We start from the raw sequence: 16,003 nt of genomic DNA, 5'->3' as shown, positions 1-16,003 counted from the left end.
ATAATTAAAAAGATGATAGACTTTTTCTGCTGTCTTGTAAATGCAGAGAACAAATGAGAATGAAGCCAAACTGGAAAGAGGTCCAACCATCACTGGAACTTTAATTCAAGTCTTTGGATTTAAATCTAAGTGGGACAAGATTTAAGGTTCTTGGACGTTCAGGTCAGGAGAGTCAAAAGGAATATTTGAGCACTTCTCGCTATCCTGCCTCCCTCTCAGAAAAAAAAAAAAAAAGAAAGCAAACAAGATGCTGACGTATTGTCATTTTACAGTGAATTAAATGACTGGGAAGTCTACTGGAATTTAACAGACTGATACCTTGTTTTTAACCAGTTTTAACTATGCAGTCCTCCTGCTTGTGGTGAAGAAATGGAGTCAATAGTCTCCTGACACATTTTGTGGCCCAATAACTTTTATTTAAGATTGGAAATAAATGTTTAGTAGTAGCTTTCTAAACTCACGTTTCCCAAACGGTGACATTTATTTTTCTTACCTTCTTTTTATTGCGTGGCAAGATCTTTTGTCCTCTTGCCATCAGTCTTGCTGTATGATTGAAGATGTTGGGCCTTAATGCAATAACAAATACCTAGGTCACTTCAAAAGTAACACCTCTATTTATTTCCATTGAATAGAATAAGCAGTTAGACTTTTAAATATGGGTAATATTGAAGTAATGACAGAATTATTTGCGAGGAGTTGAATTTAGGACACTTCAATCACTATTTATTAAACTTTCTTTAAATGATGTCATGTGTTTCTTTTAAATGAAAAATTAATGAATGTCCTAACATGGATTCAGTTGTATCAAATTTAGGAAGAACAACCTACCTCAATTTTCAAAAATTAAAACTTCATCAAAAGATAGATCAAAGCTTTTTCGTCTTTTGCAAGCAAGTTAATTTCTCAAATGAATCCAGAATTTTATCATTTAGCAACAAAGTTGACATTAAATATATGTTAATTTAAAAAATAAGTGATGAGAAATACTGCTTTTTGTCATATATTAGAGTACCTTCTCATGGATGGTCCCTTTTTCTAAATAACGGGATCTATACACTTGCATTACACGTGCTGTCAATCTTTGCCTACTAACAGCTTGTTTGATTTGTTTACAAACTGTTGTTTGAAAACACGTTTTGGACCCTCAGGATATTTTGGATAAAAACAGTATGTTCTGAAAGCACTCAAGTTTCAATAAGAAATATAAAAGTATAGCACCAGTGCTTCTGTAATATTTCTTTGTGTATCCATAGAAATTGCAAATTTGAAACAAAAAGCTGTGTTGCTCATTCTCTATTTGTGATTAATATGCAGTACTCAAAATATTAGAAATTACAATTAGTTTTATAATTAGTTTATTTAGGAGATGAGAAACTGAAGGATAAAGTCAGGTTCTTGTGTATCATTTTTCTTTTCGTAACTGAAGCAATGGAAAAATAACTGATGCAAATTTTGAAGTTAGATTTTTTTAAATTGTACTGAGCTCCATAAAGTGTGGCAGTTTCATTTCAAGTTTCTAAATTTGTATTATGTTTGGTTTCTAGGTGATGAAAATCGCGTGTCTGAGTATGATGTTACTTATGGTTCTTGCAAAGTTTTTAATGAACAAAAAAATAAGCACAGTGGAAGGGTAAGAAAAACCAGAAGACTCCAAAAGGTCAGTTTAACTGGACGTATTGTTAAGCTTTTTTTGAAGAATCACTGAGTACCTTTATACCTACAAACAGAATATGCATGCTTTATGCATGTCTTAAAAAAAAATATTTCTAAACCTTACTTTCTTTGGAATATTATGTGAAAGGTGCTCAAAAACAATGCATGTAGCCACTGACCTCAGCTTTCTGAAAACGTGTGGTGGCACTTGTGTCACTGCATTTTTTTTTCTCATATATGTATAGTAGATCATTCACCATGGCTGTCTCTGAAGAATAAATATTCCGTATTTCTCCTTATATTCTTTTATTTAATCATAAATGTAGCTAAATTTATGATTTGAGCTCAGTCTGGATAGGAGCAAATGAAGTGAGATGACTGGGTCAGCACTGGATCTTAAGGTCGCTTTGTCTTCTGCAAGTTTTGTTACAATTAAATGTAAAACTGATAAGCAGGAAAATAGATAGTAGCTTTTTTCATCAGTGCTATAGTAGCGTGCTGAATTGTTTAAAAAATGGGAAGTCCTAAGGCACTGAAGTATATAACGACATGAAACAAATTAGATAGATGTTTCATTGTTTTCTGTAGGTGGAGTTTTGAAGAGTTTGATCAATTTTTTTTAATCCTCGTACTCTGAAGTTGTGAGCAGATACGTTACCAGGCTCTTCAGCCTTTTAAGCATCTTGAAGATAGAATATTATTTTTCATGGCTCAGTCATCTGCTCTTGTTCAAAATTACAATTTGACTTCCTGCCTGTGACTTATTGCTTGTTACTTTTTAAATTGAGCTGTGGATATGCCCCTGTTCATTGCAGGGAAGTTCAACTAGATGGCCTTTAGTGGTCCCTTCCAACTCAAACAATTGATTCTATGATTCTGTGAAAGTGCTCGCCTTCTTCTAAATACATACAGTCACATCAGTTGTAAAACTAATAAGAATTATGTAGAACATATAAATCAATCAACTTCACTCTAGATCTGTGTCCTACAATAAGCAAATTTAAGAATGCTTCCTCATTAAGCTGAAACACCTGTCCAGAAAAGTTTCATTTCCTGTAACAGAAATCTTACGAAAGCTGCTAAATAAGTATCCATAAACAGTCAATGGCCATAAGGCTGTCTGTGGGAATGATGCTTGGAGATTTGTCACATTTATTGGCACTCATTCCCTCTTCTGAGTATTTACACTACGAGAGCATCACATCGTATCATAGTGCTAGTTTTGATTTGGTTTTCTTAATGAAAGATCCCAACATAACTATCACACAATAGAAAAGAAGAAGAGGCAATAAAAAGTTAATTTTTAATTGTTACCCTTTTTCAAAGAAGAATTAAAACCTTGGCTTTACAGAAAGTGGGGTGTTTTAATGTTTCTCCTTGCTTTGCTTGTTGCAAAGCCTGCTTTGTGAGCTGTTTACTAGTAACAAGCACTAAGCAGTAACTGAAGAAAATTCGTATTCAGTGTTTTCAGACAGCTTCTTTCATATCCATCCATTTCACTCGGGTGATTTGATTTGAATGTCTGTGACACAGTAGCATATGCTTTATTTCTTTTTATAAGCGTGCTATTGTAATTTTAAAGGTTTCCACTTGCAGTTTGTGCAAATTAGTATTGAGACAGTATTCTTTTTTTCCTGGTTGAAACATGAAAAGAACTTTACAAAGTGTGTTACATTTACCACCACTTGACGGCACTGAAAAGAAGCACTTGCTATTTTCTCTCCTTTCAGCAATTGTCTGTTAATCTGTATTAAACAGTTATTAATGTTTAAGATCTCTTACTCATAATTTATATGTGTACATACGTGCACAATTTGTAAAGCTGTTATAGGAGATCCCTAGGAAATTCTTATTGAAGAAATTTTAACAGGCCTGAACTATGCTAGGTATCTACAGTTTTATAAATAACTAAATTGCAAAGCTTTTCTGGTACCAGTCAAACTTCTTTCAGGAAGCTTCCTAAAAACAAACCAAACATGATGTGAATTTTTAGTAAATATAAACACATTTTTGCAATGGCTGCAGCTTAAACATTTTAATACTTTGCCTGGTGTTTGATGATGTGACAGTGAAGTTATATTAGAAAATATTTCCTTTACCTGAAGCAAAAATTATGAAATTCTTCTGTTTTGTCTTTTGACAGAAGTAAAAATCAAGAATATCTTTGTTTAGCTGCTTTGTCACAATGTTAGATTGCATTCATATTTCCTTTTCTATCTATACTATTAATATAGACTTGCTTATTTTGCTCTTTAACACGGAAGACTTCTAATCATAGCTACTGAAATTATGTAAATTGGAAACTAAGAAAAGCTCTGAAGACAAAGCAGTTTTAATGACAACCCCAGACATGTTGTCCAGGGGAAGATAATAAATACTCTTAGGAATCTTTAATGGAACAAGTGTTTTGTTTAAAAAGAAAAAAAAAAGATAACAATCAGTAACAAGAGTTTCTGTGTGTTGTTAACATTGAAGTCTCTAAATGTGGATTCAAAAACACATTTTAAAAATGGTCTGTGTGTAGTTCCTCTAAAACTTCCTAGTTTTTAGATCAGTCATTGAGCACAGTTCCAAATTCTTCTCACGCTCAGTGGATCAAGATATATACTCTGATTTAATGCCTATGAATGTCAGCAGGTGGCTTCCCTGATCCAGAAATGTCAGTTTATGATACTGGGTTGTGGGGGTAGAATCAAACATTTACATACTGTGGTACAATTTTCAAAGTTTTCATGAAATGAAATGCATAACCTTGATGGATAATTAAAATTGCATTTTGTCAGAGAAGGCAGTACAGATTTCATAGAATCTATCTGCAAAAAATTAAGAGTTCTTCCATGATTGTCAGGAAAATTTTATGGTATGGACCAAATATCTGTTGCTGTAATTTTAGGTGTAACTGTTTTGATCCCGAATGTTTCATGTTCACGAACTGCTATATATGTCATATATGAAGTAATTCTGAAAGTGCCTGACTAGCTCTAGCTGATGATAACTGAATAGTTGATTACTGTTTAAATCTAGTTGTCTGTTTGGTGCAGCATAATATTGAAAATAGGAAATAAGATTTTGAGCAATCAGCATTGTGACACAACTGTAAAAATAACAGGATTTAATCTTATAAGTCACATTATCTTTATTAGAGAGCCTGAAATAGGCCACTGAATGGAACATTGAAATCCAACAGGAAAGTTTATTTTTTACTGATGAGACACATCTTATGATGTTGCTATAACCAAAATGTATCTGTGTTCATTAGTTTGTTTCAAACATTCTGAATTTATAGTAATATTGACATTGAAGAGCAGAATATAAATGAGAAGTGTTATTACTGTTTCATACAAATGGGATTTGCAGATCTCATTTGATAAGATTCAAGAGATACAACTTCCTCTCAACTTAAGTTTAGAGTGTTTCGTGCTTCCACAGGTACACTTACAGCTACTGTTCGTTCACACTTATAGGTTTGCTGTTTAGAAAACTGGAAATGTTCCAAGACAGTGATATAGGTCATTGTTAACTTTGCAATTTGGCAACCGGGAAATTGTTCCAGAGTCTTCCATACAAAAAAAGTGGATATGGGTAAGATTTTCTTCCTTTTGAGAAGAAAATCCTAGAATCCCAATTTCTGTGATGTACATCTATGCCATCTCCATACTTTTCCTTAGAAGTCTATGGCATTCTTGAATCTGATAGTGGAAGATGGATGGAAGATGGATGGCTTAGGTGCAAGAAACAAATTCAACTTTTTCTGGCTCTGAACATGAGGGAACCAGTGCATAAACACTGCATAAGAAATGAGCACATATTCTTTGAGTGCTTGAGACGTGCATACTTCATTACCAAAGACGTATGCACAGTGTGGCTTAACTAATTAACTGTAAATCACAGTTCTTTTCTATTTTTGGGGTATACTGTTACATTTAACACTGAGGTCATGCGAGAAAACCAAGAAATCCATTGGACTGGAGCTGGTTTGGTAAAGATTCAGCACAACCTGTTTCCTTCTTTGCATCAGAACTGATTAAATCCTTTCACCAGGTGTGATATTTGTAAAATTGAAGGAGCTTGCAAAGAATTTTGCATAGAACTGTAATAATAATACAAGATCATTTAAATAGAAAAAAATCTTGCACCTCATGACTCCTTAATAGATATACGTTTTTTACTACTGTAAGAAATAAGAAATACTGAAATCAGTGACTGTTCATTTTAAGTGTGTACTACAGAAAGTCTTTTTTAACAGAATTGCATACAAGTATGCCTAATCCGTAATCCTTCAGGATCCTAAAAATACAGAAGTTGGACTTTTTTGTTCTTCCCTACTTAATATTGATGTTGTAGCTCAAGGCCTTCAGTAAGTATGGCTCAGCTAAGTTGCTTAGCATGTCGTCTAGAGGACAGCAAGGATTTAAGTCAGATCACTGACTATCTGAAACAAGTGGGTTACAGTCTTGTCAGCTGAGTATTTACTGAATTTTGCATTCCTAGATCACAACACAAAGCTAAAATTAATCCAGCTTGATTTTTTGGGGACTTCAGACTGCTGTTCAGGAACATATTCACTAAAAATCCCAGTCTCCTCGCTGTACAATTGGCAATCTCCAGAATATAAATCAACCTCACCATGTCAATGACTGTGCAAATTCATTATCTAACAGTTGGATTAAGCAAGATGATTGTTTAATTCTTAAAATATTTCCATCTCTAGAGTCACTACAATGGAACTGTCTCTCTTTGTGCCTAGGTTACTTCTGTCCAGTGTGTGCGTGTTGTAAATCATACATCAAACCACTGGTGTTTTCAATGAAGTAGCCTGTGCAGATACCTCTTCTTCTGATCCTTTCATGATGTGTGTCCATTGACCAAAATGGAATGGATGAATGATGAGGGATTAAAATCAGGCCATTATTTTCTCTGAGGCTACCCTATTGTTGCAGATTGTCTTTGTAACTTGGTTTTTAATCTCATGGTGAGGGCCCGAAGTATTCCAGCTCAAGCTTTTTGTAGTTCTTTTAGTCTGACATATTCAGGTATCTGAAGAAATGATTCACTTCATCAGATTTGGTAATGAAAGCTTAAACAGCTTTAATGTCTGAACAGATAAAACAGATTTATTCCTATACTGTACTTAAATTTTTGTTGAAATTCTTCAGACAGGGGCACAAATTATTTTTATTAAATTTAAGGGCGAGGAGCTGCATGAAGGGTTCGTGCTAATTGACTTTGAAATTTCTGGTTGCAGACAAAGGTGTGGGAAGGGGAATCTGTTACTCTGCCTTCCCCTTACTCTTTGTCTGTCCTACTGGAAAGACTAAATCCCTGGCTTTGCCATATAACCCTATGAAACTGCAAAATGCTGTGATATCTATCCTTTGTTGAAGAAATGAATACTACGTGGATTTTGTTTTGTTTTGTTTAAAATATGTTAGCTATTATAGATGCATGTAGAAAACAGAAAATATCACTTAGTTGTAAATTGTGTCAGCGTTAGGGTGAAATCAGTCTGAAGCTGTTGATCATCCTTAATCTTGCCAACAGAAGTTCTAGGGTTCTTTGGCATTGAGGGAAATTCTCAGATATGTAATTTCATTTTAATTTTTTCTTGTTATAACTTACATTATATGTGTTGTTTTTTGTGTGTTGTTGTTTAGTTTTTTTTTTTTAACCTTCCTCATGGTAGTTCTGATTTGGTTAATGCTGGTACATTTTTTACATCTCATTAGTACCAAAGCAGAGGTCTTGTTTTTAGTCAGGAAATTACAACTGTAACTCAATTTGCAGACAGAGAAAACTGGAAAAATGTTATCAAGAACTGATAAGTGGAGTAAGGCCAACCAGAAAGTAAATTATAGTTTTGAATATTCAATGTTTAAAACTGCCGAATAGAAATAATTCACTATAATTACCAATTATTCTCAGCTGTGAGCCACAATTATATGAATAGAATAAATTAACATAATTTATAGATTGTTTCTAAAAACAGCTCTAAAGTTTTCTATCTTCTCCTTCAAACTTTCCTAGTAAAACAAAAAAAAGAGTAAGTGAAATTAACCTAATTCTTGATAATTCACATGCTGCATCTGGCTCTTTTTTGGCTCCTGTACTAGTCAGAATGAAGAATGTGACTCCTAGAATACAGCTGTTAAGATCAACAGAATGCATAGGAGTTCTGAATCTATTTCAGAACCATCTGATGAAGCTACAATAGCCAAAGAGTAAAAGGCTTGGAAGACTACAAAATGGTTGTCATAATGCTCTTGTACTTTCCCTTGCATTATATTTGCATATGAATACACTTCTTCCCTTTCTCTCACATTCAAAAAAAAGTCCTTTGTCCCCAGCATACTGGCCAAACTACACATCTTGTCGAGTTCTGAAGTTCAAAGTCATTGTCTTTCACCCATCACAGTATACCTTTGATCTTAAGATTATTTCAAAGCCCATTTCTTTCAGAACTTGTCAAGTTAAAGGCATAAGAGAGCATTCAGTCTAAGGAATACACAATTCAGAAGTTATATTTATTGCTTGATGTCCATCCTTGGAAGAAACCAGAGGTCTATGTTCTTGACCTAAACAACTCATGACACTTTTTGAAAAGCAAATTGTACAAAACAGGGCTTTTCTCTTATTTTCCTTCAGCTCCAAGAAACATCTGCTTAAAGTTAGAAAAAGAAAGAAATACATTTTGAGGTTGGATGCCTCTTTTGTGATGTGGGGCAGTTCACATACAGGCTGTATAACACTGTGTTTCAAGAATTGAATAAAATAACAAATACTGCTTTCTTTGAGGTATTGAAATGCATGTTATGTATTTCATAGGATGGGGAGAAATCTTGACAGATTCTAAAAAGAAATATTTAATGCAACTGTAGTCTTAAGAAACATACAAAGGAAAGCTGAGGCATGTAAATGTTCTATAGGAGTCTAATACAGCCTTCATTACAGATCTAAAACACGATCCAGAAATAAATGTGCTATCATTCAGAAAACAGATGTGCAACTCCTCTTGATTCAGAGAAAAAAAATGATAAATTTTAAAAGGTCTTATTCATTTAATACCATTTTTTCAGAGTTCTTTAATAATAATAATCCTACTTCAAATGTGCATTAGAATACATAGTGATGCTCACCAGATGTCTTTTTGCTAATCAGAAAAGAAAATGCTAACTCAAAACATATTTTGCAATAAAAGAAAAATGTAAAATAAAAACAGGCACAAATAGCATTGAAAAAAAAATTGCATGGCAAGAGAAGGAAGAAAGCAATTAACTTGAAAAATGTACTACTGAGAATTAAAACAATTTTGCTAAGTTTTCTGCTTGGTATCTGTATGCAAGTGTATTAAAGAGAACTGCTTGTCTAATTGAAGCAATAAAACAAAATGTAGAAAATGACCCCCCTTACTTGCAAAAAATATGCACTTTTGAATGAAGATGAAAAAGTAGTTTGGAAGAAATTAAGCTTATTCCAATTTCTACCTCCTGTATGCATGTTTCTGCATCCTTGAGTCTTTGAATGGCGCTGATGACACTGACAAAACATCACCCAGAACATTCAATATACCATCTTGTTTGTTGTGTGTTGTAGCATAAAGGCTGCAATCAAAAAGCAGAGTTTTCAGGGTCATGTCAGGACAGGCTGCAGGTTTCCCGAGCTGTGTGGGTATACTATTTTCACTTCCCTGAAGATAGGTACTAAGGAACTTGCAATGAACATTTGTTCTCTGATGCTGAAGAAACAGCTGTAGGATCTCAAATTGCTCTGGCCTTGCTTTATGTAATAAGTCTTTTAACACAGTTTTGGCAAAATCAGTAGTCTGATTAGTAATGTTTTCATTGTGTTTATTTATTAAACATAATGAGAAATTTTTCTGCACGTTCTGAACAGACACATCAGGATTTCACTTTAGAGCTAATACTACACAAGGACCCCAAGAAACTAGTGCAATTATTTTGTGTGGATTTAATTCCAGACATCAAGTCAAAGGAGAACATTATGGTCATGCTGAAGCATACATATGCAGTATAGATTGGGTTTCAACCCACAAAGAGTGGACAGAGAATACATTGCTTCAAAGCCATGTTCTGTGCCTTTCCAGGATCCCTTAGAAATTGATTCCAGGATCCCCTAAGTTATGTAGGTCTAACAAAATGTTTGGACACTATGAGGTACATCCTCACTATTGTATAGCATAGCTCCACTTGTGATGCTTCATCCCTGGTGGTGTTCAAGGCCAGACTGGATGGAGTCCTGGGCAGCCTGGTCTAGTATTAAATTGGGAGGTTGGTGGCCCTGCCTGTGCTTACACTTATTTCTTCACATTTAGGTAATGCTGTCTGAGCAGTTTTTTTATCATGAGTTTGAAAAATATTGAATATGCTGCATAATTTTTCTTCTTAGATAGTTTATGGGATTTGTTATTGATCCACTTCACCCACAGAATGACATTAGCATCTATACATTGAATTTGTCATCTTTTTAACGCATCTTGACCATGTAATGTTTCTAAATAATGTTCTTTGGAACAAAGCAATAGTGTAGAAGTAGAAAAATAGCAGGAAGTTTTTCACCCAGAGGATGGTGATGCACTGGAACAGGTTGCCCAAGGAGGTTGTGGATGCCCCATCCCTGGAGGCGTTCAAGGCCAGGCTGGATGTGGTTCTGGGCAGCCTCGTCTGGTGATTGGCGACCCTGCACATAGCAGGGGGGGTTGAAACTAGATGATCTTTATGGTCCTTTTCAACCCATTCCATTCTTTGATTCTATGATTCTATGATATTAGTCTTCAAATATAATTCCAAAGACTCCATTTGTAAATAAGACAAATTGCTTGAACACTTAAGTGGACAACAGTTCTGTACTGATAAGAGAGGGTGGATGGTGTTGCATCATAATGTCTTCCTCCTTCTGTTCTATGATTCATTACTGTATTTTTTCAAGTCATTTTTGAACTGTGCTATCAAATGTAATCTCAATACATTACAGGAAGCCAGATTTTAGTATACTGCAGTGAGATTAGAAATGGAAATGAATATTTGTGATGGAGTGGTACATACCTAGACAAGAGACTTGAAATTCATGTCTTGATTTTTAAGATTAGGAAGAGTTCTTTTTGTAAAAGTCAATTGATCTACTTTTTCTACAAAACTAAAATGCTAACATATACATTCTTGTACATATTTATGTAGTTACTGGTAATTCTTAGGCTTTTCTTACAAGATTATGTCATGTTGATCATTTTATGTTTGTCTGATTGTTGTGCTCATATTGGTATAATAATTGTGCTCATAAGGTACCAATATAGATATTGGTAACTTAATATTCTGTCCTACTTTTGTGCATGGTGGAAGCCTTATGTTTATTACTGATGATGGAAGGATACCTCTTCTTCTGGTTTCTATTGTACTAACTCATGAAACAATAATTTAAAATCTGTGTGAGACACTCTGCACATAAGCTAGAGGATTTTGCTGGGACAATGCTTTCTAAGGTGTCTCAATTTTGCAGTTGTATGCATTTCTGTAATCTTTGTGTGTACCTTGTTAATTATTACTCAGTTGACTTTTATTCATTAGGCATGATTTAAGACTGAAATAATTTATATTCTTTAAAATAAACAAACTCTTCTTTCCTTAGTATCTCAGACAGATTTTGTATTTCTTTTGTAAGAAATGGAAATCATTTTTTAAATTACAGGGTTTCTTTGTTGTAGTTAAGCTGCCTTTTCATCTCACTCTGATCAAGAAAAGAAAAAAGCAGAAGACAAAAAATACTAATTTTGTTTTGATTTGGTTTTTGTTTTGTTTTTTTTGTTTGTGCTGTGCTAGTCTTGAAATCTGTCACTTTGTCTTAACTGATGAAAAACTCCATTTCTGCTTTCTCCTACTGGATGCTGTGATACCAGATATAATGAAGGGGTTTCTTTGCTTCCACATCCTTAATGTTTAATATTTCTAATGTATATGTCAGTTAGTACTGCCTCTTCCCAGAATGATACTGTAATTATCAAGTAGTTCAATCCTTTTAATAGTATAGTTAATCAATTAAGTTTTTCAAAGAAGAAATGTTTTCAGGGTTTTGATGTTTTCTTGTTTGCTTCATTTTTTTAGCCAACAAGGACACTAGTTATGACAAGTATGTCTTCTGAGTAAGTACTAAAAAGTATTAAGTATTTTTACTTTTTCATTAAGTTTAACTTAAATTTTTGTAATCTATTCATCTCCATATAAAAATGGAATTTGTCTTTGGGCCATATGTTGAAATACTTCGTTTCATTCTATCATGCTGGCTAGAAGTACCAGTGTATATCATTACTAACCCAACTTTGTATGAACGTGTGCATATCTGTGCTGTTATGTGCAGACTGGAATAATGGTTCCATTGGCACGTAGGTGAACTCAGCAGGGCTTCAGAGCAATAAAATCAAACACAATCAAATTTTGATTTTTTCTCAAGGAACTGTAAGAATTAGAGTTTTTTGTAGTAAATAGTCTAGGGATGGAGTTCTGAACTTAGCTTTTTCCCCATATGTTATAACTGTTTCTATTAAAAAACAAAAAAAAAACAAGAAGTCTTAATGATCTGAAACACCGGTTTAAAATATTTTCATTCATATCTTCTATTTTGTTGCTGAAGAAATACCACTTCTAGGCTTTTCAGCCACTTTACATTAGAAACATTAAAACATTAGAAGCAACTACAGCTGTGTGTTTGTGGAAGAGTTAATATTTTTCTGGCAGGCTCTGATCATTCTCTTAAAATTTTACATTATAAAGACTTCCAAGAAAAACAAAATTATGTATTTTCTACTGTTTTCCTACAGTTTTTTTGAATTATTTTTCAAAACTTGAGGTCTTATTTCTACTACCCACAAATCTCTTTCAGCGCTGAAGTAATTAAGTCATGACAGTTACACAGTCTGAAACAGTACTTAGTGGCTGTCCTCTTAGAAATACTTTGTAAATGGTAGCAATTAACCAGAATACTACTATAAAGGTCAGAAATGTAAAACAGTAATAGTATTTTTCTTTATTTAATATGAGTTGTTTCTATTAATGCCAAGACTAAAAGTACACTTTGCTAATCATGTCATAGAGGACCATTGTGAGGGAGGGAAAGATAATAGCTATAGCCCTGATAAGGATAGTGGAAAACAGGCTGTGATGTGCCTTAAAGGAGACAGCAGATCTTGACAGCTAGGGAAAAAATGTTCTTCTGTTGAAAGAGGTCATTAATAAGTTACTTCTTTTATGTTGATATATGCTGACTTTTCCTAGAAACAATTTACTATTTCATAAAATAAAAATGTCTGTTGATTAAAAATTTGCTTTTCTTCAGAACTTTTTCATCAATATTTTGCTTCTGACTGTCTGCAGTTAAAGGGATTAATCATGATATAGTGAGGGTGAAGGTAAAGGAACTGCTTCTGAAAGAACTAAAAAGCAGAAAATTGTCCTCAATAGGACTTGAACTGGCTCAAATCCAGTTCTACTATCCAGTAGCTACAATTACAGAAATAGTTCATTAGAAATTTTAAGATGCGTGAATTCAGTGGTTTCATGGCATCAAGTTTTGAGAATATTTTCAGTGCTGCTCATTGATACGCAGCCAGTAGCTACCTATTTTTCTGAGTCACAAATTTAGTGAAATTTTGCTGTAATTTTTATCTGGTAGATTTTTTTCAGCTGACTGAAGTACAAACTGCTGAGTTTTCAGTGCAATTGATAAGATACCTTAGATTTGAATAACGTAGAAGACTCTCTCCTCTCACCTAAGAAATTTCATGTGGACAAGAAAGATCTATAGCTTCAGGTAGTATATGGAGTTGCCTGTGCTGAGCATATAGCTTAGGCAGTTAGCTTCTGTGAGTAGCAGTGTTGCAAAAACTTCACTTGTAGGTACTGTCAAGTTAAAACTCTTGTAATGGTGAATATTAAACGTATAGTCAAGACCAAAATTCACACTTATCAGTGGCAGAAGTTAGGCAGTTAAGTCAGTGGTTCAGTTTTTAACTGTGTCCGCATATGCTATCACCATTTGACTTCTGTGAAGTTAATTTTTGACACTCTCTGTTTTTACTATTCCTTTACTTGCTTAAATTATTTATTTATTTATTTATTTCTAAAAGATTGCTATACTGAAGATGTTTTATTAGAAGAATAAAACCACTGAAGAGGTTTTATTAGAGTTCCTCTAAGTAGCTAGGATATTTGGGGATCTATAACTGAGCTACTTTTGATGGAGCAAAATGTAGTGAGAATGAAGTAACCCCAGAGGCTTCAGAAGATGTTCTGACTGTTCTCATTATATCTGTTTTTAACCTCAGTGTTTTACCTGTGACTTTGTTCAAGTTTGAGCTAAATTGCTTTATTATATGTAGCAAGTTATAGACAATTTCTTGTATTATTTATAACAATAATCTTTAGTTAAATTGTTCTGATTAAATTGTTCCTATGCAACAGCTTTTTTCTAGGGATACCAAGAGCTCATTGTTTTCATGATGAGGTATTACGTGCCTCAGTGTAACCTACATGTTAGAGAACTCAACTTAGCATTCCAATTATAGGTGGCCATTCTCTATTTTATATGGCAGTCCATGTGGAGGTAAATTTATTTAAAGATAAGTGATTTTTTTTAATTGAAACACTGACTCAGACATAAAGATATTAAGCCAGAACTTTAAGACTTCTCTCTAATGTTAACATACAATTTTATTTGAATAATGAAAATCTGGTACTTCCAAATGACATCTTTTGAAGAGGATCCAACTGTTTACATTTCTTAGGAATACTTCTTTTTTTTTAAAGTACAACAGAAACAACCAAGAATGAGTCTCTGTTGTACTAGGCTTGTACACAAACAGTATGTTAAATAATTCCTGACTCAAAAAGGCTTCTATTTAAACAAGCAAGATAGATACGGGGTATAAAAGAGCTTTGATATGCAAGTAGATATGATTGTGTGCTGACAGAAAAGGGTCTGTTTGAACTCTGTGGAAAGGCTAACAAATTTTTGTCTAGCAAATGGGTCAAGTCTGAGTGAGGGAAGGATAAGAAAGGATTAGTGAGAAAAGACAAGGTACAAATGTAAGAGAATTTGAGGTAATGTGTGTATGAATGCTTGCTTCCACAATCCTACCTATCCACTCAACACTGTATCTTTTTTTCTTTTTGCTCTTTTTAGGAAACAAAGTACAGTAATTCAGGTGGTGAATAAACTCGGAGACTTCTTGTTCTCAGACGATGTATGTGAAACAACGAGTCATGTAGTTACAGGGAGTCCTCGTCGTACCTTGAATGTTATGCTGGGAATTGCTCGTGGGTGTTGGATTGTTTCTTATGAATGGGTAAGAAATACATTTGAATTTTACTTCAAAATAAATTATGCTTATTTTAGCTGGAATGTCAACCATATTTTTGTCCATGCTATGCACAATGTTGCAATGTTCAGATGCTCAGGCTTGGAGTTAGCTGAATTTGGGAAAATTTGTTTTTTTTTAAAGCTCTGTGTTACTATGAATGTTGTCTTTCAGTAGTTAATCTGACCGAAGTATTCCTGTATTGTACCTCAATGTTTATTTTAGAAATGCATGAAATCTCTCCATCCAATGGCACATGCATTATTTTTGGACAGATTAAAGGCTAAACAAAGCATTTTGACTCAGTGTTAGCCAAGTCACATTATTCAGTTGGAACTTTTTATATGCTGATTTAATATGTTTCTGTTTTATTCTTAAATGTGTATTGTGTTCAACATTGGTAAACATGAAGAGGAATTTTTAGGTATTTTCCTGCATGATGAAAACCATTTAATAATAGGGAAAGCTTGTAGATGAGTAATTTGGAGGCTATGTAGTTTACAAAAATGATTTCCAGATATCCAGATCAAAGAATCACCGCATAACCTCAATTTTTTTTCTGGGCTGCCATATCTTTACATGTTACTGGTAACTGTTTCTGTAAATAGAAGATAACTGTGAATTGCTGTGCTGCTTCGGCTGAGATACAGTCACATACATTTTTTTCATAGCAGCCCATATGTTGCCATGTTTTAGGATGGTGATCAAAATAATGTTGATAACACATCACTGTTTTAGCTGTTCCTTGACGATACTTGCACAGCATCAAGACCTCTTTTTTTGTCATTCCCACCAACAAGTAGACTGGGGGAGGATGCAGCCAGGACAGCTGATCCAACCTGACCAAAGGGATAGTCCATGATATATAATGTCATACTCAGCTATGAAAAAAAGAGGAAGCTTTCCCAAAGCATCCATTGCTTGAAGACTGACTGGGTATCAATCATCGGGTGGGAATGATTACATCATTTGCATATTTGCATATGGGGG

General features: G+C 34.0%; 1 protein-coding gene across 1 annotated transcript in view; it reads left to right on the top strand.

The window, feature by feature from the left end:
* The window catches only part of MCPH1 (microcephalin 1), a 34,061-nt gene extending 18,856 nt beyond the window's left edge, over window positions 1-15,205 (top strand). Inside the window, exons 10-12 of the mRNA XM_019613202.1 lie at window positions 1,545-1,657; window positions 11,766-11,803; window positions 14,839-15,205. Of these exons, the coding sequence (XP_019468747.1) occupies window positions 1,545-1,657; window positions 11,766-11,803; window positions 14,839-15,190 (503 nt within the window). The 3' untranslated portion in view covers window positions 15,191-15,205. The remainder of the gene's footprint in view (window positions 1-1,544; window positions 1,658-11,765; window positions 11,804-14,838) is intronic.
* Window positions 15,206-16,003: the final 798 nt, after the last annotated feature.

Source organism: Meleagris gallopavo, chromosome 2 (genome assembly GCF_000146605.3).
Source record: "Meleagris gallopavo isolate NT-WF06-2002-E0010 breed Aviagen turkey brand Nicholas breeding stock chromosome 2, Turkey_5.1, whole genome shotgun sequence".
NCBI lineage: Eukaryota > Metazoa > Chordata > Aves > Galliformes > Phasianidae > Meleagris > Meleagris gallopavo.
Note: the sequence above shows the minus strand (reverse complement) of the source record. Positions and strands in the feature narration are given on the sequence as shown.